The 25,313-nt window shown below is 41.7% G+C and overlaps 2 protein-coding genes across 3 annotated transcripts in view; both read left to right on the plus strand.

Annotated features, from left to right (window-relative positions):
• The first annotated feature begins 577 nt into the window (after positions 1 to 577).
• Positions 578 to 10,275, plus strand: antkmt (adenine nucleotide translocase lysine methyltransferase). The gene is made up of 6 exons (XM_024414774.2): positions 578 to 677; positions 3,435 to 3,597; positions 6,320 to 6,424; positions 8,338 to 8,478; positions 9,049 to 9,099; positions 9,358 to 10,275. Exons 2-6 carry the CDS (start codon positions 3,436 to 3,438, stop codon positions 9,562 to 9,564), a joined length of 666 nt encoding a protein of 221 aa, XP_024270542.1. The 5' UTR covers positions 578 to 677; position 3,435; the 3' UTR covers positions 9,565 to 10,275.
• A 3,539-nt stretch (positions 10,276 to 13,814) lies between these two features.
• The window catches only part of xpo6 (exportin 6), a 64,601-nt gene continuing 53,102 nt past the window's right edge, over positions 13,815 to 25,313 (plus strand). Inside the window, exons 1-4 of one of the 2 annotated variants that reach the window (XM_024414801.2) lie at positions 13,815 to 14,389; positions 17,460 to 17,550; positions 18,421 to 18,533; positions 22,743 to 22,940. In XM_024414801.2, the coding sequence (XP_024270569.1) occupies positions 14,387 to 14,389; positions 17,460 to 17,550; positions 18,421 to 18,533; positions 22,743 to 22,940 (405 nt within the window). In that variant the 5' untranslated portion in view covers positions 13,815 to 14,386. The remainder of the gene's footprint in view (positions 14,390 to 17,459; positions 17,551 to 18,420; positions 18,534 to 22,742; positions 22,941 to 25,313) is intronic. The other variant, XM_024414802.2, reaches the window with a different exon arrangement.

A 25,313-nucleotide genomic window follows, 5' to 3' on the forward strand; every position in this document is an offset into this window, starting at 1 on the left:
TTTCAATTGGAACATTCTCAGATTTTAGGACACTAGCACCACCCTGCCCTTAAATCCCCATATTCAAATCCCCTAATCAAATAAGTGACTTCGCTTCACAATCAATTTTAGATACTTTTGGATTATTATTTGGACATGATGTGCGAAAAATGCTAATATCGGTATGACTTGAAGGGATTCTTGCCACAAATGCTAAAACATTAGCATTTGAAAACGGTGCCAGGGAAATGAAACCAAAGCATCGATTGCTGTCCAACCTTGCCCATAGCCAGGGGTGTTTACATTCCACTGATTCTGTTTGGATTTATTTATGTCCCACCACATTCCGTTTGCTTTTGGCCAAGAAACGTTTTGCAGGCAGAATGACAATACCCGTGTTTACAGGGTAAAGACATCAAAATGTATTTTTATTTGGGTGGCCTAACCCTTTAATCTAAGCCTAAAAGTTGAGAGAATGGGTAAGACTAAGATATCCAAATAACTCATTTTTAAGAGGCTTAACATCGAGGCTAACTGTATATGTTTAGTTAATATTTAAACAAAATACACAAACCACCACAAAAGTACAGTGGAACGCAGATCAACAATAGATTATGTACTGGTACAACGCATTAGCATACGGACTCATTCGTCCGGTCCGTCAAGGGTAAGATCCGTCCAAGGTTGCAGCTTCACAGGTCTGTAATTGCTTCTCGGTTATTTTATTTTCTCTTAACTACATGTTATCACGTATTAGGAGAAATTAATGCATAACTTATGTCCTCGTAAATCCTCAAGCGATTTGTCACATTGCTTGTTCGTTATAACAAGTAATAAAAGGTTAGCTCAGAAATGCATCATCTCATCCAAACAATGGATCAGCCCAGTCGGTCGTTAATTTGACAAAAACTGGATCCCTTCTAGCGGTGACCAGAATGTGATTATGAGCTGCAGTAGTTCCTGGTTTAAGGTTTTTGTTATTGATTATTTGGAAAAAGATTGGGCGAAGGCTTGATTTTGATCTGCCCGTATGCAGATGATAAACGGTTTCATCTAGATTCCATAGCCACAAAGGCACAATTGACTATATCATAACAAACATTTTTGTTATGATATAGTAACGCGTCGAACACACCGATTTTCGCAAAATAGGACTCAGCATAATCTAGATATGTATGCAACAAAAGTTCAACATTCACCTTCTGCTACCATTTCTGTCAAGCCGTCCACGCATACAGTTTGACGCATACGTTTGGTAAATCCAACATATGCACTACACCGAACGCTCTGCAACAATGCTGCAAGGCAAACGCAGTGTTTCATTGGACATTAATGTAATTCTGGTGTACAAAAATGCAATAATGCTGTCGGTGTGTTCGAAGCGTTTCAGATTCTAGTTTTGGAAACCGAAAACTGTATGGAGATGGGGGCTTCTGATAACGCAATTTAGGAAAAGTCTGCCTGAGTTTTCTTATTGCATATAGGTTGGGTATTTCCCCCCTAAATTCAATGATTTACTCTGAGCATTATACGCTGCATTTCAAACTCATGATAGACACACCCTTGTCCACTTACCATCATTGCCTTATGCACTTGGGGGGAATCCTCGCAGCCATATTTGTTTTCGGTTGAAATGATTAGCCAAGCATGGGAAGTTTGCAACGTAAGCCCCTCAGCCCTCATGATTTGGAAAGGCACACACCTGTCTATATAAGTTCAGACAGTTGACGGTGCATCTCAGAGCAAAAACCAAGTCATGAGGTCAACAGAATTGCCGTAGAGCTCTGAGACAGGATTGTTTCGAGACACAGATCTGAGGAAGGGTACCAAAACATTTCTGCAGCATTGAAGGTCCCCAAAAACACAGTGGCCTCCATAATTCTTAATTGAAAGAAGTTTGAAACCACCAAGACTCTTCTTAGAGCTGGCCGCCCGGCCAAACTGAGCAATCGGGAGAAGGGCCTTGGACGGGGAGGTGACCAGAGCTTGGTCACTCTGACAAAGATCCAGAGTTTTTCTATGGAGACAGGAGAGCCTTCCAGAAGGACAACCCCTGCAGCACTCCACCAATCAGGCTTTTATGGTAAAGTGGCCAGACGGGAGCCACTCCTTGGTAAACGACACATGACAGCCCGCATCTAAAGAACACTGACCATTTGAAACAAGATTCTCTTTTCTAATGAAACCAAGAATGAACTCTTTGACCTGAATGCCAAGTGTCACGTCTGGAGGAAACCAGGCATCGCTCATCACCTGGCCAATTCCATCCCTACAGTGAAGCACGATGGTGGCAGCATCATGCTGTGGGGATGTTTTTCAGGGACTGGGAGACTAGTCAGGATCAATGGGAAAGATGAATGGAGCAAAGTACAGAGAGATTCTTGATGAAAACCTGCTCCAGAGTGCTCAGGTTAACTTTCCAACAGGACAATGACCCTAAGCACACAGCCAAGACACCGCAGGAGTGGCTTCGGGACAACACTGAATGTTCAAGAGTGGCCCAGCCAGGGTCCGGACTTGAACCCGATCAAACATTTCTGGAGACCTGAAAAAAGTTGTGCAGCGACGCTCCCCATCCAACCTGACAGAGCTTGAGATGCTCTGCAGAGAAGAATGGGAGAAACTTCCCAAATACAGGTGTGCCAAGATTGTAGCATCAAGGTTGTAATCACTGCCAAAGGTGCTTCAACAAAGTATTGAGTAAAGAGTCTGAATACTAATGTAAATGTCATATTTCTTCTTTTTTATATATAAGTTAGCTAAAATGTTTGCTTTGTCATTATGGGGTATTGTGTGTAGATTGATGAGGGAATATATATTTTTTAATCCATTTCAGAATAAGGCGGTAACGTAACAAAATGTGGAAAAAGTCAAAAGGGTCTAAATACTTTCCGAATGCACTGTATGTTGAAAGTTTATGAATGTCATTTGTAATAAACTAGCCTATAAAAAACTGCCTGTAAAAACTGAGTCATACAAAGATATAACACCATTCAATTATATGTTTTTCCTGAACAAAAATGTGTTGTTAGCTAGCATCTTTCAATATTCCAGGTTTATTGATAGCCCTGATAAAGAATTAGATTATGTGCTGCAACAGGACTAGACACTACTAGGCTATACTAACTGCATATTATAAACTGGATAGTTTGGCTCCGGGATGCTGAAAGCCGTGGCATATCAGACTCTATACCACGGGTATGACAAACCAATGTTTTTTCTGTTCAAATTACGTTGGTAACCAGTTTATAATAGCATTAAGTTACCTCGGGGGTTTGTGGTATATGGCCAATATACTACGGCTAAGGGCTGTGTCCAGGCACAACACGCTGCTTCGTGCTTATGAACAGCCCTTAGCCATTGTATTTTGTTAATATACCACACCCCCCGGTTCTTATTGCTTAAATATAACACATTTCTTTATTGCTAAAAATATATATTTTTTGTATTTCAAGTATGGAAGAGGACAGTCCGGAAGAGTTTCTTGCAGAGTTCAAGGAGAAACATCTAGGTGCTTGGGGAATTGTCCAGATAACTGCTGGCACAGGGCTAGCTGTCTATGCCATGTGGGCAGGGGTTCTCATGCCGGGATTTCGAAAAGTCCCTCTGAGGTTACAGGTAAGACCTGGGTCGTTTTGACTGGGGTGCAATTCAATTACAGAATCATCAGATATAAATATACTGAACAAAAATATAAATGTAACATATTACAATTGCAAAGATTTTACCGAGTTACTATTCATATAAGGAAATTATATAAATTCATTAGGCCCTAATCTATGGATTTAACATGACTGGTGACAGATACCTTAAAGAAATGCAGGGGCGTGGATCAGAAAACCAGTCCGTATCTGGTATGACCACCATTTGCCTCATACCTCATCTCTTTGCATAGAGTTGATCAGGCGGTTGATTGTGGGCTGTGGAATGTTGTCCCACTAATCTTCAATAGCTGTGCGAAGTTGCTGGATATTTTTTTTAAATGTGTTGAATTTTACTTTTATTTAACTAGGCAAGTCAGTTAAGAACAAATTCTTATTTTCAATGACGGCCTAGGTTATGACGGCCTGGGTTAACTGCCTGTTCAGGGGCAGAACGACAGACCTTGTCAGCTCGGGGGTTTGAACTTGCAACCTTCCGGTTACTAGTCCAACGCTCTAACCACTAGGCTACCCTGCCGCCCCATATCCAGAGCATCCCAAACTTGCTCAATCAATCAAATGTATTTATAAAGCCCTTCTTACATCAGCTGATGTCACAAAGTGATGTACAGAAACCCAGCCTAAAACCCCAAAACAGCAAACAATGCAGGTGTAGAAGCACAGTGGCTAGGGAAAACTCCCTAGAAAGGCTGGAAACTAGGAAGAAACCTAGAGAGAAACCAGGCTGTGATGGGTGGCCAAGGTCTCTTCTGGTTGTGCTGGGTGGAGATTATAACAGAACATGGCCAAGGTGTTCAAATGTTTATAGATGCAATAATAATAATCACAGTGGTTGTAGAGGGTGCAACAGGTCAGCACCTCGGGAGTAAATGTCAGTTGGCTTTACATAGCCGATCATTCAGAGTATCTCTCCGCTCCTGCTGTCTCTAGAGAGTTAAAGACAGCAGGTCTGGGACAAGGCAGCGCGTCCGGTGAACAGGTCAGTGTTCCATAGCCGCAGGCAGAACAGTTGAAACTGGAGCAGCAGCACGACCAGGTGGACTGCTCAATGGGTGACATGTCTCGTGAGTATGAAGGTCATGGAAGAACTGGGACATTTTAGCTTCCAGGAATTGTGTACAGATCCTTGCGACATGAGACCGTGCATTATCATGTCTACATGTGATGGCAGCAGATGAATGGCATGACAATGGGCCTCAGGATCTCATCACGGTATCTCTGTGTATTCAAATTGCCATTTGATAAAAGCAATTGTGTTCGTTGTCTGTAGCTTATGCCTGCCCATACCATAACCCCACAGCCACCATGTGGCACTGTTCACAATGTTGATCAGCAAACCACTCGCACACACAATGGCACACATGTGGTCAGCAGTTGAGGCTGGTTGGACATACTGCCAAATTCTCTAAAATGATGCTATAGGTGGCTTATGAAAGAGAAATTAATTTTAATGTTATCTGGCAACAGCTCTGGTGGATATTCCTGCAGTCAGCATGCTAATTGCATGCTCTCTCAACTTGGGACATCTGTGGCATTGTGTTGTGTGACAAAACTGCACATTTTCGTGGCCTTTTATTGTCCCCAGCACAAGGTGTGCCTCTGTAATGATCATGCTGTTTTAATCAGCTTCTTGATATGCCACACCTGTCAAGTGGATGGATTATCTTCTCAAAGGAGAGCTGCTCACTAGCAGGGATGTAAACTAATTTTTGCACAATTTGAGAGAAATTAGCTTTTTGTGCATATGGAACATTTCTGCTATCTTTTATTTCAGCTCATGAAACATTGGACCAACACATTACATGTTGCGTTTTATATGTTTGTTCAGTGTATATTATGTAGATCCGACTTGTCTTTCTGTCATGAGGATTGGGGAATTGTGTCGGCTCTATAGTTTACGCTTCACTTTAAAGCATCCAGGTATAATGCTTTATAATATGAGCCTTTATAATGTCTTATAATAAGGCTTATAATATGCTATTCCTGTCTTTATATCACATTTTTAAATGGGCAAGCTCCGTTCAATAACAATGAGGGCTACCCGCCACTGTTTTGGTTAACAGCTGTGGGATGGGGCTGGAGAAATGTAATCAGTAACCACCCTCAAATTCATAGGCAGAGCTATGGATGCAAGGACTGATACCAAAATTATAGTTTTAACCATGACGCTATAGATCATCATTAGTTGATTATTGGAGTCAGGTGTGTTCGCTGGGGCTGGGGAAAAGATGTGTGACCAATTAGGCCCCAAGGACGGGAGTAATTTAGCAGACACTCTTATCCAGAGCAACTTACAGTAATGAGGGCATACATTTTCATGCTTGTCTCCCGTGGGAATCAAACCCACAACTCTGGTGTTGGAAACGCCATGCTCTACCAATTAAGCCACACAGTACCAATGCTGCATTTTTCTTGTTTTTCAAGTGAAGGTATTTTAAGGGAGTATGCGAGCACCTTCGTTCGGTTCGACTAGCTGAGGTCAGCTAGGCGCCAGCCGAACTGAAGCATGCTGACGCCTTTATAAGACATAAGGGCGTTATACATGCTCATGACAACAATTACAATGCATTATAAACCTCATCGTAGTACATTGCATCTGTAGGCTTTTAAGTAAAGTGTTAAAGACATTTCTGTCTCCTAGTTCTGATAACCGATGTGGGTTGCAATATTTTCTGCAGGTGCCCTATCTCCCCGCCAGCAAGAAACAAGTGCGGAATGTGATGGCACTGCTGAGTGGTCGACATGGTAACCTTGTGGACTTGGGCTCCGGTGATGGCAGGATTGTAAGTAGGGCTGAGCGATGTGGCTTAAAAATCATATAGATATTTTTTTCAAACTTATGGCCAATTCACAATATATCAACTCTAAATAAGATTTGTTGTATAATTAAAGGGAAGTTAGAAACCAATATACACAGGCAGTTAGAAAAGCCATGGCTGGCTTTTTCTCCCAGAAATTTGCTTCCTACAACACAAACTCAAAAAAGTTCTGGGATATTGTAAAGCCCATGGAGAATAAGAGCACCTCCTCCCAGCTGCCCACTGCACTGAGGATAGGAAACTCGGTCACCACGATAAATCCACTATAATTGAGAATTTCAATAAGCATTTTTCTATGGCTGGCCTTGCTTTCCACTTGGCCACCCCTACCCCGGTCAACAGCACTGCACCTCCCACAGCAACTCACCCAAGCCTTCCCCATTTCTCCTTCTCCCAAATCCAGTCAGCTGATGTTCTGAAAGAGCTGCAAAATCTGCAACCTTGGCCAGGTCGCAATTGTAAATGAGAACTTGTTTTCAACTTGCCTACCTGTCACTCCCGGGCCATAGAGAGGCTTTTAATCTCTATTTTGGTTAGGCCAGTGTGTGACTAGGGTGGGCATTCTAGTTTCTTTATTTCTATGTTTTCTATTTCTTTGTTTTTGGCCGAGTGTGGTTCTCAATCAGAGGCAGCTGTCTCTGATTGGGAATCATACTTAGGCAGCCCTTTTCCCACCTGTGTTTTGTGGGTAGTTCTATTCTGTATAGTTTATTTGCCTTACAGAACTGTTCGTTTTTCACTTTGTTACTTTGTTCGGGTGTTTTGATCATTAAATATCATGAACACTTCCCACGCTGCGCTTTGGTCCATGCCTTCCGACGAGACACGTAACACTACCTGGTTAAATAAAGGTTAAATAAATAAAATAAAAAGGTAAAATACACTTAATTTCAAACAGTAAAATTATAAGTACGCTAAATATAAGCCTTCCACAACCGTAAGACCCGCTAATAATTTAATTATGTCATTAAAATAGTTTAATAAAAAACATGAGCTGGCACACACCCAGAAAAATATGTTTGTGTGAAGGTGCTGACTATAAACTATCAAAATAAAGCGAGTCGCACACTCCATATGTAAACTCCCAGTAATTTGGGTATTTACCAATGTTTCGGCACCACTGTGCCTTCTTCAGGGTAATGTCATGAATACTTGAACAAAGTTATGTAGACAAACAGTGTAATTAGTGCAACCAATGACAATAGTGAGGGGAGTGTCATAATGATTGAATTAATTAGTGAAACTGTTAAAAAAAACAATAGTTTATGGCATGTAAATATATTAGGCTATTGTTATCATATAGAAACATAATTGAATATTGTACATAATACTAGCATCTTCATACATGATTGTTTAATTCAAAAGGAATCTTGTGGAAGGCTACCCGAAACGTTTACCCAAGTTAAACAATTTAAAGGCAATGCTACCAAATACTAATTGAGTGTATGTCAACTTCTGACCCACTGGGAATGTGATGAAAGAAATAAAAGCTGAAATAAATAATTATCTCTACTATTATTCTGGCATTTCACATTCTTAAAATAAAGTGGTGATCCTAACTGACCTAAGACAATTAATTTTTACTTGGATTAAATGTCAGGAATTGTGAAAAACGGAGTTTAAATGTATTTGGCTGAGGTGTATGTAAACTTCCGACTTCAACTGTACATTCAAATTTATCTAATTAATTTAACATATCGCCCAGCTCTAATTTTAAGTTTGGGCGTGCCCCTGCAGATATGGAATGGGTATCTGTGTATGCTGAATCTGTAAGCTGCAACAGGGCTTTGGTGTCCACAAGGTGTGTGTGTGCATGTGTGAAAGAGAGAGAAACGGTACCTTTGTTGAGAACCAAGTTCATGTTTTTATCTTTTCAGGTGCTGGAAGCACACAAACACGGCTTTGGTCCCACAGTAGGATACGAACTCAACCCCTGGTTAGTTCGTCTAGCTAACTTCCACGCATGGAGAGCAGGCCATTATGGGAAGGTGTCGTATCGGCAGGAAGACCTCTGGAAGGTGTGAAACAGGCAGATGTTATGTGTCTTTTCCCCAACCCCATACCAACTGCTAGCTTCTTCACTTCAGATCTAAAAGGATTAGATAGGTAAACTATATGGCCAATAGCTTAATCTTGCACTCTGATAGGCTTGTTGGAATTTTCAGCATATTGCTTACACCAATCCAATTATTTAAAAACTACATACATGTCCAGGGGGCAGGGGCTAGGGGTTGATTAAGTTTTGAGTTGAGTTCACATGTTTGGTTGTTGGTAAAACTCATCCACATATTTTATACCTTTTTCACTATTACTAGTTCCACAAAGAGTTACTACTAGTTGTTTTACCAAGCTTTATTGTTAGGGCCCAGAGTTTTTCCAGATTAGGTCAGAAAAAAACAGGACCCTACTTACTGTAGTTTCTTGGTTACTCTTATTTGTTTTTGGTCACTGTTTGTGTTGCTTTGTTCAGTTACATTCTAAGAGGACATGTTTACACTGTAAAAAATAAAATTGTGATAAAAATAAATAAAATATGGCTAATAGATAGGTTGATTTTTGGATGATGATATTTGCATTTCTCATTCCAGGTGGACCTTACTGAGTGTAAGAATGTTACTGTGTTTTTGGCCCCCAGCGTGGTAAGTCTTTTTGCATTGACACACATTATTAATTAATGTGTGCAGATGATACAGATACTCAGCCATAGCGGTCAAACCATTTGCCCAGTAAGTTGGAGCATGGCGCCACTGGTGACGAGGTTGAGGGGTCAATTCCCATATCATCTGGCTGCCGGAACAAAAACACCTGTTAGCTAGCTATAAATGAATAGACAGCTGCTAGCCAACTGATTTGAAAAACAGTCAGCTGGATGAATATGTGTGTATGTGTTTGCCTAGCTCTCTTTATTGCAGGAGAAGATGGAGGCTGAGCTTCCAGATGACGCCCTGGTCGTAGCCGGTAGGTTTCCCTTCACTGAGTGGACTCCATGCAGGATTGAAGGAGATGGTGTAGACAGAGCTTGGGCCTATACCATGCAGGCCCAAAGACTGCCAGCAGGGAATGCTGTGCTACCTGTACCTAAAGAGTTGAAATCACCAGTTTGAACTGAAAGTGAGAGAACCAAGTAACTGTGGGGACCAGGAAGACATGAGACATAAGCATGAGCATTTGTATGATGGAAGAAACCATTGGTAGTCTGAGGAGGAGGGACAAAACATTTTCATCTACATGGGTTGACACAAGTTGCTGACTGAGACCCACTCCTCATAGTGTTGAATTGGTAGTTAGGGACCTTTTCTCAATTGGATTTTCTCAATTCCTTGCCTCCGTCCTCTCCTCGCCTTTTGAAAACAACAGCTGTTTCAAAGGGGGTGTGGTTGATTTCAAAACTCTTAGAATTGAGAAAAGACCAGGGAGTGAGATGCCGTCTGAGTATATGAACCTGTCAACAGAAACTACCAAGCACATGGTACAATCTTTAAAAACTATACCTCTTCCACATTTTGTTACGTTACAGCCTTATTCTAAAATTGATTAAATAAAAACATGTCCTCTTCAATCTACACACAATACCCCATAAAGACAAAGCAAAAACAGGTTTTAGAAATTTTAGTAAATTTATTCAAAATAAAAACCAGATAACTTATAAACATAAGTATTCAGTCCCTTTGCTAGGAAACATGAAATTGAGCAAAGGTGCATCTTGTGTCCATTGATCATCCCTGAGATGTTTCTACATCTTGATTGGAGTCGACCTGTGGTAAATTTAATTGATTGGACATGATTTGGAAAGGTACACACCCGTCAATGAACTCAGCAAAAAAATAAACATCCTCTCACGGTCAACTGCATTTATTTTTAGCAAACTTAACATGTGTATGTGTAAATATTTGTATGAACATAACAATATTCAACAACTGAGACAAACTGAACAAGTTCCAAAGACATGTGACTAACATAAATGGAATAATGTGTCCCTGAACAAAAGGGGGGTCAAAATCAAAAGAAACAGTTAGTATATGGTGTACTGCAATTAAGTACTGCAATGCATCTCCTCAAGGACTGTACCAGATTTGCTCTGAGATGTTACCCCACTCTTCCACTAAGGCACCTGCAAGTTCCTGGACATTTCTGGGGGGAATGGCCCAAGCCCTCACTCTCCGTTCCAACAGAGCCCAAACGTGCTCAATGGGATTGAGATCCGGACTCTTCGCTGGCCATGGCAGAACACTGATATTCCTGTCTTGCAGGAAATCACACACAGAATGAGCAGTATGGCTGGTGGCATTGTCATGCTGGAGGGTCATGTCAGGATGAGCCTTCAGGAAGGGTACCACATGAGGGAGGAGGATGTCTTCCCTGTAACACACAGCGTGAAGTTTTCCTGCAATGACAACAAGCTCAATCCGACGATGCTGTGACACATCGCCCCAGACCATGACGGGCCCTCCACCACCAAATCGATCCCGCTCCAGAGTATAGGCCTCGGTGTAACGCTCATTCCTTCGACGTTAAACCCGAATCCGACCATCACCCCTGGTGAGACAAAACCATGACTCGTCAGTGAAGAGGGCAGCAGGTAGCTTAGTGGTTAGATCATTGGACTAGTTACCGAAATGTTGCAAGATCGAATCCCCGGGCTGACAAGGTAAAAACCTGTCGTTCTGCCCTGAACAAGGCAGTTAACCCACTGTTCTTAGGCCGTCATTGAAAATAAGAATTTGTTCTTAACTGACTTGCCTAGTAAACATTTTAAAAATAACACTTTTTGCCAGTCCTGTCTGGTCCAGTGGCAATGGGTTTGTGCCCATAGGAGACGTTGTTGCCGGTGATGTTTGGTGAGGATGTTTGGTGAGGCCTGCCTACAACAGGCCTTCAAGTCCTCAGTCCAGTCTCTCCGCATATTGCGGACAGTCTGAGCACTGATGGAGGGATTGTGCGTTCCTGATGTAACTCGGGCAGTTGTTGTTGCCATCCTGTACCTGCCCACAGGTGTGATGTTCGGGTGTACCGACCCTGTGCAGGTGTTGTTACACGTGGTCTGCAATTTATTGCCCTGGCCACATCTGCAGTCCTCATGCCTCTTTGCAGCATGCCTAAGGCACATTCATGCAGATGAGCAGGGACCCTGGGTATCTTTCTTTTGGTGTTTTTCCAAATCAGGAGAAAGGCTTCTTTAGTGTCCTAAGTTTTTGTAACTGTGACCTTAATTGCTTACCGTCTGTAAGCTGCTAATGTCTTAATGACTGTTCCACAGGTGCATGTTCATTAATTGATTATGGTTCATTGAACAAGCATGGGAAACAGTGATTAAACCTTTTTCAATGAAGATTTGTGAGGTTATTTGGATTTTTACTAATTATCTTTGAAAGACAGGGTCCTGAAAAAGGGACATTTCTTTTTTTGCTGAGTTTATAAGGTCCCACAGTTGACAGTGCATGTTAAAGAAAAAAAAAACAAGCCATGAGGTCAAAGGAATTATCCGTAGTGCTCTGAGACAGGATTGAGAAACAAGATTATCTGGTCTGATGAAACCAAGATTTAACTCTTTGACCTGAACGCCAAGCGTCACATCTGGAGGAAACCTGGCACCATCCCTACGGTGAAGCATGGTGATGGCAGAATCATGCTGTGGGGATGTTTTTCAGCGACTGTGAGACTAGTCTGGACCAAGGGGAAAGATGAACGGAGCAAAGTACAGAAATCCTTGATGAAAATCTGCTCCAGAGCGCTCAGGACCTCAGACTGGGGGCAAAGGTTCACCTTCCAAAAGGACAACGACCAGCCAAGACAACGCAGGAGTAGCTTTGGGACAAGTCTCTGAATGTCCATGAGTGGCCCATCCGGAGCCCGGACTTGAACCCGATCAAACATTTTTGGGGAGACCTGAAAATAGCTGTGCAGCGATGCTCCCCATCCAACCTGACAGAGCTTGAGAGGATCTGCAGAGAAGAATGGGATAAACTCCCCAAATACAGGTGTGCCAAGCTTGTAGCGTCATACCCAAGACGACTCAAGGCAGTAATCTCTGCCAAAGGTGCTTCAACAAAGTACTGAGTAAAGGGTCTGAATACTTATGTGAATGTCATATTTCAGTTTTTATTTTTAATACATTTACAAAACATTCTAAACCTGTTTTTGTATTGTAGGGTATTGTGTGTAGGGTATTGTTTGTAGATTGAGGAGAAAAAATACATTTCATACATTTTATAATAAGGCTGTAATGTAACAAAAAATGTAAAAAGTCTAGGGGTCTGAATACTGTCCGAATGCACTGTATATCATGGTCATAAAGGCGTATGAAGTAACAAGTTATGGAGCAAACACATAGCGCCTGTGTGCATACATATTACAACCTATCACAAATGCTCTACACACATGTACATTGTAATATTGTTGTATGGTGGTATTATACATATGTACTGCTGTACTAATGTTATGATGGACTGTTTTATATTTTGTTTCATGTGTATTGAAATTTCCTTTATGTGTTTGGACCTCAGAAAGAGTAGCTGCTGCCTTGGCAATAGCTAATGGGGATCGCTAATAAATACTAATATGTGTTTTTTATGGCTTCCACAGTGATTTAACCCACGCATCGCTACCAATCAAACCAAGGCCTCAGTTAAGAGCTAGATTGTAGCTTCAACGGTTTTAAGACTAATAAGATTGAGTTTTCACCAGATCATCAAAAGTCAACCTTTTTTTGGCGTTGTATGTGACATACAAAAATATATAGATCTGGAGTGAGTTTGTTTAGCACTAGGCAAAGGACATAGGATGATTTGGGGGGAAACACACCTGATCAGGCATAAATGATTATGGTGAGGCCATCATTACCCAGGGGCTCCTTGTGTGCCTGATTCTGATTTAAGATTGGTGTGTGTTTATTTAGCCCTCTGTAGACAGAAACAGCGTCTAACTGAAAGGATTAATGTGGGTTTATAAAGCCCACTCGGGCCACTCCAGACAAGGGCAGTCAGAGCCAGATGGTGGCTGAGATTCAGACTAGTGTCTCTCAGCATCTCAGATCTAATGTTTGGTACACCGGTGTCACTACTCTGATGCATCACTCAGACATTTCTGGGGGTAATGGGCATTTAATTAACAAACCTTATATTGCTGAGTATCTTCAAAGAAAGAAAAAAAGTGCATGGGGCCAAGGTTCTGATGGGGTGGAGGGAAGCATGTGGGGTTGATCTTGATGTGTGTGTGCTGTAAATTGATAACAGAATTCCAATTCTAAATGTGCCACCCTTAGTGGGACGTTTGCAAATAGAGATAGTCTTGTGAAAATATTTAATGTAATACGCTATATTTTGTTTGTGGCCGGCGGACTCATCCGGCTCAAGATTAAAATGTTACTTCCGGTGGGGAGGGGCTGATTCACCGGGAGGAAGTTGCGACTTCAAGGCCTCAGGTTCAGTACAGCAGCTCAAAAGCAACCAGTTAGCTTAGCCAAAGCTAACACTGGGTCTGGGCAGAGCCGCTTCAGGAGAATAACACAGAAAACAGGAACAAGCACGATGCTGTAAATTCAGTTTGTATTAGATTTTCCGGAGCACTTACGACGTAAACCCCTCAAACAGACAATCTTTAATGCGTGCTTTATTTTTAACCGGGATTCCCACTGCAACAGCTAGGCAGACTTAGCTACATGTCTGGTTCACCTCCACTAAACCCCGTGTAGCAACATTATCAACAATAGCAAGGGTCGTCTCTTAAAAAGCCATACATTGTATCGACATCTAGATTAATAAATGACTTTTCCTGCATTTTTATGATGCAATGTCGCGGTGTCTTGTAGTCGCGAGTGGGCCCATTGCCACAACATGAGCCTCTGCCGGTGTAGCCAACACCTCAAGTAGCCTGCTTGCTACAAATATTTATTGGACGTCTGGAGAGCCATCAAAATTAACTCCGAACATGGTGAGTATGAGTTTTAGTTTTCCACATTATTACAGTTAACTAGCAAATTAAGTAACATATCAGGAAATGGATACTATAAAAATTCCAATACATAGCGGACAATGTAGAATAGATGTTGTAGACTTCAGCAAAGCGATAACTAAACAGAAATGGTCTCCTTTACTGAGTAACGTTTATAATATTTTTATGAAAATGTGAAACCCTTAGTATTGCGTCATATCCATTTATTGCACTCATTATTTGCATGTGTTTAGTTACCGGTATAGTCAAATGTGGCGTATCATATCTTTAAAGCTTTCTAACTTATCTATTCAACAATATTTTCCCAGTATATAATTCTGGAAGGAGATATATTTTAAAGAGCATTCAAACCCTGTCGCACAAGATAACGGTTCTTGTTTGTGCTCCACACATGAGTAGGCTACCTGGTTTCCGGGATGTGTGTCGAATTCGTCTGTCTGCGACACAAGACGCCCATCTTGCAAGACCAAATATTTGCATTGAGTAATCCTTGCATGTTGCGGCCCATTTGAAGAATTCGGGCCTTTTGATCTGCAAAATGCTTCAGATATGCAGAGGAATCACTATATTCCTTTTTGCTATACTGTCCGTCCTTACTCAAATGCTAATAATTGAACAATTCTCTCTTAAATAGTGAATTGACATTTTAGTTGTCATCACAGACCCCCTTTGCTGCTAGTTTAGTGCATACCATTATACTATGATTTTGAATGGCAGTTGAGTGGAAATTACCAATGCGATGAGGAAGTTAGTGAGTATTTTCCATATGCGTCACAGTGAAGCATCTGTCCTGGGCCCTGTGCAATTTGGATGAATTTGTGACATCCATTTGACCTTACTGCCCCTAAAGATGTGTGTACACTACATGAATTTCAAAATCCTAACATTGTTGAGCCTCTCACATTAAACGATCATCATTCCTGTCCCCCCCCAATGTAGTGGTGCTCAGACTAAACAATGTGACACAGATGGGGGTCACACAAGATTTTTCACTTTGTTGTGAGTATTCTCGGCTGTCTTGCAAAAATAATTGTGATTTCATTTTAACGTAGTTAGAATGAGCTGTGGCTCAAATGCAGCCTTGTAAATGTTTTCAGTCAGACATTCACACCTGCCATACAGAGTTGAAATACACTATATATGCAGAAGTATGTGGACAGCCCTTCAAATTAGTGGATTCTACTATTTCAGCCACACCTGTTGCTGACAGGTGTATAAAATCGAGCACACAGCCATGCAATCTCCTTAAACCAACATTGGGAGTAGAATGGTCTTACTGAAGAGTTCAGTGACTTTCAACATGGCACTGTCATAGGATGCCACCTTTCCAACAAGTCAGTTCATCCTGCCTAGTTAAATTAAGGTTAAATAGAGCTGCCCTGGTCAACTGTAAGTGCAGTTATTGTTAAATGGAAACGTCTAGGAGCAACAAGGGCTCAACCGCGAAGTGGTAGGCCACACAAGCTCACAGAATGGGACCACCGAGTTCTCAAGTGAGTAAAAACCGTCTGTCCTCGGTTGCAACACTCACTACTGAGTTTCAAACTGCCTCTGGAAGCAGCTTCATGAAATGGGTTTCCATGGCCGAGCAGCCCAAGATCACCATGTTCAATGCCAAGCTGCGGCTGGAGTGGTGTAACGCTTGCTGCTATTGGACTCTGGAGAGGAGATGGAAACACCTTCTCTGGAGTGTTGAATCACTCTTCACTATCTGGCATTCCGACAGACATATCTGGGATTGGAGGATGCTGGAGAACGCTACCTGCCCCAATGCATAGTGCCAGCTGTAAAGTTTAATGGAGGTATAATAATGGTCTGCGGTTGTTTTTCATGGTTCGAGCTAGGCCCCTTGGTTCCAGTGAAGAGAAATCTTAATGCTACATTCTACAATTTTGTGCTTCCAACTAGGAAAGGGGAAGGCCCTTTCCTATTTCAGCATGACAATGCCCACCTGCACAAAGCAAGGTCCATACAGAAATGGTTTGTCGAGATCAGTGTGGAAGAACTTGAATGGCCTGCACAGAGCTCTGACCTCAACCCTATCGAACACCTTTGGGATGACTGCGAGCCAGGCCTAATCACCCAACATCATTGCCCAACTTCACTAATGCTCGTGTGGCTGAATGGAAACAAGTCCCTACAGCAATGTTCGATCATCTACTGGAAAGTCTTCCCAGAAGAGTGGAGCAGCTAAGGGGCCAACTCCATATTAATGACCCTGATTTTGGAATGAGATGTTTGATGAGCAGGTGTCCACATACTTTTGATCATGTAGTGTGTGTAGCCTATACATTTTGAATTCAATAACATTGCTTGTGAACTTCAGAGCTGTAACAATTTGATGCTTTGGTTAAAGGCTACAAACGCATACTAGTAGTAGTCATTGCCCATGCTCGAGAGTCTACACATTCTGGGTGATGTGATACAACATTATCATCACATTGGCGAGCTCTCATTGGCTCTTCCTGATCGCTGTTCAAAATCTTTCGTTGCATATCTCACACTACAACAGCATTGCAGATTTTGTGCCGATAAAATCAAACATGTTTGAAAATATCCGTACTGCTCAAAGACTGGATCGGTAGCCCCTAGATTGTCTCTCTGACCCACTCACATTCAATGAGCGTCGGTGAGAGCCGCATGCCCCGAGTAGGCAACAACATCAGGATTTATTCTCTGATCTCAAACTAAATCGTGGCCAAAATCGTGTAGTGCATTCCCGGCTTCATGAAACTGTCATCAGTGTGCAGCTAACAGGGTAGTTTCCTCCACTGTCCCTGTCCCCATACCGGGCTCCAACTATCCTCTGATCGCAAACACTCAAACCCCCTTGACAACGTACCAACCAATTGAGCTAAAGAAAACGATTCATTTCGCTAGCTCCATTGGCACAATTGTAAGCTAGCTGTGGAGTGAGTTTAGGTCACATTCTTAACTCTGATAAACTAACAATTTTTTCTTAAAGCTCTCTACCTATCGCTCATATTTTCCAATTCCTATTCCCTGCCTTTCTATCATTCCTCGCTCCCTTCCTCCTTTGATCCGGCAGGCATCAGAGGAGAGCTCACTGCGCGCTCTGGAGAGTCTCATGACAGAGTTCTTCCACAGCTGTACAACCAACGAGCGCAAGAGAGAGATTGGTGAGTGTGGCACTGGTGGTAGTCCCGTGCCAAATTTGATATGGGTGCAGAAACTTGAATATTCAAAAGTATTGTTGTGCAACCATCTGAGCAAGTCTAGCCACCCTTATGAAATTTAGCATTATAGTAGGATGGACCAGAGCCATGCACTGTGGTGCACTTGATATGTGATTTAAAAATTGTAATGGGTGCTGCTATGTTGGTTCAAAGTTCCATGATAATTGCATTCATTCAACTCTATTGTCATGGAACATTTGGTGGTGAAATGGTGGCCAGTTTGCAGAACTTTTTATATTTATTTGCTATGGATTTGCTATTTACTATAGAGTGCGGATGCATTTTTAATTACAGATATATCCTCATATTTGTAAAGTAAAATAATTCAGTGCTGAGGCAAAAGGCTCGTAGTGAGGACGAAGGGCTACTATTCTGAACTGTGTTTGGTGAGCTTTCTGGCGCCCAGAGCTGCTGAGGCATCATCCAAGTGGGTGCTGCACATTGTGAAGGAGGAGAGGTCCAGTAGCTACACAACAGACTGCTTCCCAGAGTAGTCCTGCACTAGACTCATCAACTGTCGCCCTGACCATCTTCCTCTGATCATGTCATGAACTGTTTCTCTCCATCATTAGAGCATGCATGCACTCAGGTCAACCAATAGAGGCCAAGTCTAACTAGCTAAGCTTCTCATGATGATGTATTGCTTGTTTGTTTTTTGCATTTTAAGCTCTTTGACATTCTTATGAAAAGCACTATAGAAATGTTATTATATTTGTGGAAAGTTGTCATAATTACCTTTTTTATGTAAGCAATGACTTGAAATGACTCAAATGTTTTTATCATGTGCTTCCTTTATTTCTGCCCTTTCTGCAGAAGAGCTGCTGAATAACTTTGCTCAGCAGATGGGAGCTTGGCGCCACTGCTTGTACTTCCTCTCCAACACTCGCAACGAGTATGTGATGATGTACAGTCTCACAGTATTTGAGGTAAGTTAATTTGGTGAATGTTATGAATAGTCGAAATCAAATCAAATGTTATTGGTCACATACACATGGTTAGCAGATGTTAATGCGGGTGTAGCGAATTGCTTATGCTTCTAGTTCTGACAGTGCAGTAATATCTACCAAGTAATATCTAGCAATTTCACAACTAGCTAATACACTGAAATGTAAAGGCTTGTAATAAGAATATGTACATATAAATATATGGATGAGTGAAGGCCGAGCGCCATAGGCAAGATGCAATAGATGGTATAAAATACAGTATATACATATGAGATGAGTAATGTAAGATATGTAGACATTATTAAAGGGGATTTTTTTTTTATGACTAGTGATCCATTTATTAAAGTGGCCAATGATTTCGAGTCTGTATATGTAGGCAGCAGCCTCTCTGTTAGTGATGGCCGTGTAATCGTCTGATGGCCTTTGAGATAGAAGCTGTTTTTCAATCGGTCCCAGCTTTGATGCACCTGTACTGACCTCACCTTTTGGATGCTAACGGGGTGATCAGGTAGTGGCTCGGGTGGTTGTTGTCCTTGATGATCATTTTGGTCTTCCTGTGACATTGGGTGGTGTAGGTGTCCTGGAAGGCAGGTAGTTTTCCCCTGTGATGCGTTGTGCAGACCTCACAACGCATCACTGTGTCCAAGAGTAATAAGAGCACAACATTACATATCAATGGTTATTTTAATGGGGCTGCTTTCTGTTGATAAATAAACTCAAGACATTTTCAGTACTTAATGCAGATGTCACACATTGACATTTTCAGAACATGAGATCTCGAGTTAAAGAAATCTCTTTGCTCGGAGATACAGGACTTTAAACTATAGTTTATTTGATACTAAACTAACATTGGCTAACCTGTTGATAGTTCAATTGGTAAAGCTGTATTTAAGACTAAGCTTGTTGTGACATGGTAGTGGTGTGAAGCTTGATTAGATCAGTGGAAGGGTGACATGCTTTGTTTCTATGGGTTTTTGCAGCTATGGGCTACACTTTTTCAGGGTAGTAGTTTCCTGGGTGATGATTGTAGCGTCATAATTAGAATTTTGTACGTTGGTTTTGAATTTGTATTCTGTTTGTTGGAACTTGTACTGTGTATGTTTTCAACATCACTTTGCTTGATGATCATAAGGGTCTCATGTTTCCATGGAAATGGGTCTCTCCAAGAGGTTCTTGGATTCATGTCCTTTGTGTAGGCTCATTGGTGTTTGATGACTGTTGTTGAATACATTAACGTTGTAGTCATTATGCAGATATATTTTTGGAACCTCCAAACAAGAAGTTCCCTCGTGAAAAGAAACTTACTCTAGTCTGTATTTTTATATGTGCATCAGTGCATGGCTGACTTCCTAACGTCATTGAGTCAACTTACCTGGTAAAACAAGAGTTAAATAAAATGAGGCATATCACAAATGAAACAATTTTCTTAGTTTAAACAATTTACAAATATATATTTTTCCGTTTAAACGATCAGAAAATTCATAAAATTCCATGTGAATTCACAATGCAGCTGCCAGCAACGGTTTGGGTCTTATGGTGCGTTCCTTTCAGATGGTTAAGCATTGCACCTGTACTAACATTACCCCAATTCCACCTCGCAAAGTTTGCATTTCCTTCTCGTTTAACTTCTTATAGTATTGCCTTACAGGACTTCGCTGCAGTCGCCTTTTTTCCAACTGTTAACAACAATGACGAAGTGGTGGTGAGCCGACTTCAAAATAATTGATTCCTCCCAGTGTCGACTCCCATTTCTAAGTGTCAAGATTCAATTCCGCTATGAACAGACTCCCAAGATTCTGTATTTTTGGACAGAGGAGACTGTTTAGTTGCCGTGCTTTCGAGAACACAAACATTCATCTTTCATAGCTAGCTAGCAAGGGATGGAGAGAGATGGGCACAGTATAGGCAGGTTGTCTGCCTAGTGGCCGGTCTGCATCGTGCACTAGGTCTATCGACAATCAAAAGCTGTATCTCGCAATTACTTAGCTTGCAATGTTTTCAACTTCAGTAAAGCAGGGCCCATCAATGAATAGGCTAGGATATTGAGATGAGAGAGATGCAACACTGCTCTCACACAGTCACACAAAGTATCTGCGTGTGTGCATGGATTCACTTCACGCTCTTCACAGTATCACTAAATTGATCACTAACAGTTTGAAGCTGAGCCATTTGCTCGTTCTCTGCTGCGCAGTACAGTCATATCGGACTAAGATTATAACATGGTGTCAGAATTGCTTCAACCTTGTCAAATGTAAGACCGAAGAGATTATTTCAAGGAAAATAATGTTCCCTTGAGTTTAGACTGACGAAAAGTAGCCAACTGCTCTCTCTCGTCATTGAGTAGAGCACCCCAATCGGAGCCATTGCTATGGTTACTCACCGACTCAGCTGCCATGAGCAGAATGCATGCAGAGCGAGGAGGTTGCGAGTGAGAGGAGCAGCTAATGGATTTACTAACAGAATAAGTTATTTCTGGTTTCGGGCAGGGCCGTGTTTTAAATTTGGCAGAAGCAATCAGGTCTGGGTAGATTGGGTAGGGTCTGAATGTCGCGGGCATGGGTAGGGCTTAAAATGCGTGCCTGTGCAGGGCTCTACATGGTAGCCAGGGCACAAGAACAGCGGTGAAGTGCAGCCTTGCGCTCCACTCTTGGAAATTGACCCACTATGCTGTTTACTTTCTGCATGTACGTGATATCGCAGAGTATAACTTTAGATGACACAGCTTTCCCCAGGCCTTTTATATCCTATCGTCTAGTTAGGCTGTAACACAGAAAATAATGTTTAGTGTTAACTGCACTGTGATTTTAAATTTTGTTAATGTTAAGGATCCCAATTTAGTTTTAACATTCACACCTCTTATAAAAATTGTATATTTAAATTTGTTTTTTTTTTAAATAATATTATAGGGGCTAGGCTCGCGAAACAGACTGCCGGATCATTTTCTTATTAGATGAAACAAAAATTGAGGGCTCTCCACACTTGAAGACAATTTCCATCACTAACGCTTCATGAACTGAAGAACTATTTTGGGGATTGGGATGAGTCTGCATCTTGTGGTCAGCCCTGGGGCCTGTGGCAATATATCTTGAAAATAAGCTGTTTTTGTTCATGATTTCCGAAAGTGTGCCGCCGTCAATATTAAACATGCCATAACACAGGATTTTCTCTTTGAAACATTCTTATGACCTGTTCAGTGTTTTCTGAAACTGTGTTATGGGTACCTCTTTGGGTTCTAGGAGAGAGCATCTGTAATGTAAGGTTATGTAGGCCTTTGCAATTGTTTCTGTAGCCTACAGTAAATTATTAAAGGGATACTTTTGGATTTTGGCCATGAGGCCCTTTATCTACTTCCCCAGAGTCTGATGAACTCGTTGATACCATTTTTTTAAAGAAAGTTAGATGTAGTTTCATGAGCCAATGCTGACTCTGGGGAAGTAGATAAAGGGCCTGTAGTATCCCTGTAATATTTTTTTTCTCACTGTGATTTATAATTATGAACGTCACTAAAAGCCCAACAATATAAACTGTCCTCCATAACAGTTCATAAGTGTTATTAAGCTTCATAGCATGTGTCATAACTTGCCAAATATATATATTATGACAATATCATTTCTTGTGTATGTGACTTTGGGTGTCTTGAAAAGCACTTAAAATGAAAGTATTATTATAATAAGTGCATATATTCATGCATTGTGACATATTACGGTATTCTTATAACGGCTGCATAATAGCGTCAAGAGTACTTCCATGGCACATGTAAAAACTGTCAGAAAACGTGTTGGACAGATCATAATGTTGCAACATTTTAGGATTTTATGATCGTGTTACAATGCAGAACAGTAATTAATGGCTAACCCCACCCCAGGCTTCTCACAATGTACACCTTTTCCAAAAAGTTTTAAAATTCTGTTAAAATGAGAATTTCCCTCAACCCATAGTAATTTTATAACCCTCGTTATTGTTAACACATTGATATTAGACATGTACCCAACCTAGTGGTGTGTTGCTGGTGACTGGAATGAATATGCAATAGCAAGAGAAGACACCCTACACTTTGAGTCTCAGCTATCACATTATAGGCCTAATTATGGTTATGATCATGATAAGTTATAAGTGTTTGGCTAGTTCAAATAAAGTTATGCAAAGTGGTCGTCATAACACCTGAAAATCTACCCATTGTTGCCTTTTCAGAACCTGGTCAATAAGATGTGGCTGGGAGTAGCCTCGCAGGACAAAATGGAGATCCGTAGCTGCCTGCCCAAGCTGTTGCTGGCCCAGTACAAAGCTATGCCCTTCTTCATACGCAACAAACTCTGTAAAGTCATAGTGGATATTGGTCGCCAGGACTGGCCCATGTTCTACCATGATTTCTTCACCAACACCCTTCAGGTGAGCCCTGCTAAAATTGTGTTAAATATGTTATGTTTGCTTTGCACATATACCAAACGGTAATGTTTTATTTGATTAGTGCCTCACAAATGGTTCATAGAGGTTCAACTAACTCGCCACTAGCCCTAAAACCTATGTTGGCCCATGTTGACTCCAATGCTTTCCACAGTTGTCAAGTTGGCTGGATGTTCTTTGGGTGGTGGACTATTCTTGATAAACTGTTGAGTGTGAAAAACCCAGCAGCATCGCAGTTCTTTACACAAATCGGTGCGCCTTGCACCTACTACCATACCCTGTTCAAAGGCACTTAACTTTTGTCTTGACCATTCACCCTCTGAATGGCACACAAACACAATCCATGTCTCAAGGCTTAAAAATCCTTCTTCCTGTCTCCTCCCCTTCACCTACACTGATACGAAGTAGATTTAACAAGTGACATCAATTATGGATCATAGCTTTCACCTGGATTCACCTGGTCAGTCTGTCAAGGAAAGACCAGGTGTTCTTAAAGTTTTGTACTCTGTGTATCCGTTTGGGCCTCATGCGGTCAATTTGCAGTGTACAAATGTTTTATGTTCCGGCCCCCCGACCATCCGCTCAAGAAAAGAAACGCCCCATGGCTGAATGTAATTGTGACCACTGGAATAGGGGGAACTCTTGGTCACAATTAACAACTTCATACTTTATTTATCTAAATATTAAAATCACGATGTTTAGGCTGTCAATGGCCTTCATCAGAATGTTGCATATCAACACATATACTCAGGCTGACTGGCTCTTGTTCAGGTAAATGAGAAATATGTGCACTCAGGCTATCCGGAAGGCCAAAGTTAGTTACTTTAAGGAGCAGTTCTCTCTCTGTGGGTCTAACCCCAAGAAGTTCTGGAAAATGGGTTAAAGACCTGGAGAATAAACCCTGCTGCCCATTTCCCTTAATGTTGATGATGTGGTTGTTACTGACAAGAAGCACATGGCTGAGCTCTTTAATCACCACTTCATTAAGTCAGGATTCCTATTTGACTCAGCCATGCCTCCTTGCCTGTCCAACATTTCCTCATCTCCCACCCCTTCTAATGCGACAAGCCCCGATGCTCCTCCCTCTTTTTCCCCCGCTTCAAAGTTTCTCCTTGGTCACTGAATCCGAGGTACTTGACCCAAATAAAACATCTGGGTCAGATGGTTTAGTCCCTTTAAGTTTGCTGCCTTGATCATCGCCAAGCCTATCCCTGACCTTTTTTTTAACCTGCCGCTCCTTTCTGGGGTTCCCATTGCTTGGAAGGCAGCCACGGTTCGTCCTTTATTTAAAGGGGGAGATCAAGCTGATCCTAACTGTTATAGGCCTATTTCTATTTTGCTCTGTTTATCAAAAGTGTTGAAAAACTTGTCAATAATCAACTAACTGGCTTTCTGGATGTCTATAGTTTTCACTATGGTATGCAATCTGGTTTCTGCTCAGGTTATGGATGTGTCACTGCAACCTTAAAGGTCCTCAATGATGTTGCCATTGATTCTAAGCAATGTTGTGCTGTTCTTTTTATTGACGTGGCCAAAGCTTTTGATACGGTAGACTATTCCAATCTTATGGGCCGGCTATGTAGTATTGGTGTCTCTGAGGGGTCTTTGGCCTGGTTTGCTAACTACCTCTCTCAAGAGTGCAGTGTATACAGTCAGAAAATCTGCTCTCAGCCACTGCCTGTCACCAGGGGAGTACCCCAAGGCTCAATCCTAGGCCCCACACTATTCTCAATTTACATCAACAACATAGCTCAAGCAGTAGGAAGCTCTCTCATCCATTTATATGCAGATGATAGTTGTATACTCAACTGGCCCCTCCCCGGATTTTGTGTTAAACGCTCTACAACAAAGCTTTCTTAGTGTCCAACACGCTTTCTCTGCCCTTAACCTTGTTCTGAACACCTCCAAAACAAAGGTCATGTGGTTTGTTAAGAAGAATGCCCCTCACCCCACTGGTGTGATTACTACCTCGTGAGGGTTTAGAGCTTGAGGTAGTCACTTCATACACGTACTAGGGAGTATGGCTGGACGGTATACTGTCCTTCTCTCAGCACATATCAAAGCTGCAGGCTAAAGTTAAATCTAGACTTGGTTTCCTCTATCGTAATCGCTCTTTCACCCCACCTGCCAAACTAACTCACATTCTGTTAAAGGTCCCCAAAGCACACATTCCTGGGTCACTCGTCTTTTTATTTCGCTGCAGCTAGCGACTGGAACGAGCTGCAACAAATACTTACACTGGACAGTTTTATCTCAATCTCTTCAAAGACTCAATCGTGGACACACTTACTGACAGTTGTGGCTGCTTTGCGTGATGTATTGTGATCTACCTTCTTTCCCTTTGTTGATGCTGTCTGT

The sequence above is a fragment of the Oncorhynchus tshawytscha genome, linkage group LG09, assembly GCF_018296145.1.
Source record: "Oncorhynchus tshawytscha isolate Ot180627B linkage group LG09, Otsh_v2.0, whole genome shotgun sequence".
NCBI classification, from domain to species: domain Eukaryota; kingdom Metazoa; phylum Chordata; class Actinopteri; order Salmoniformes; family Salmonidae; genus Oncorhynchus; species Oncorhynchus tshawytscha.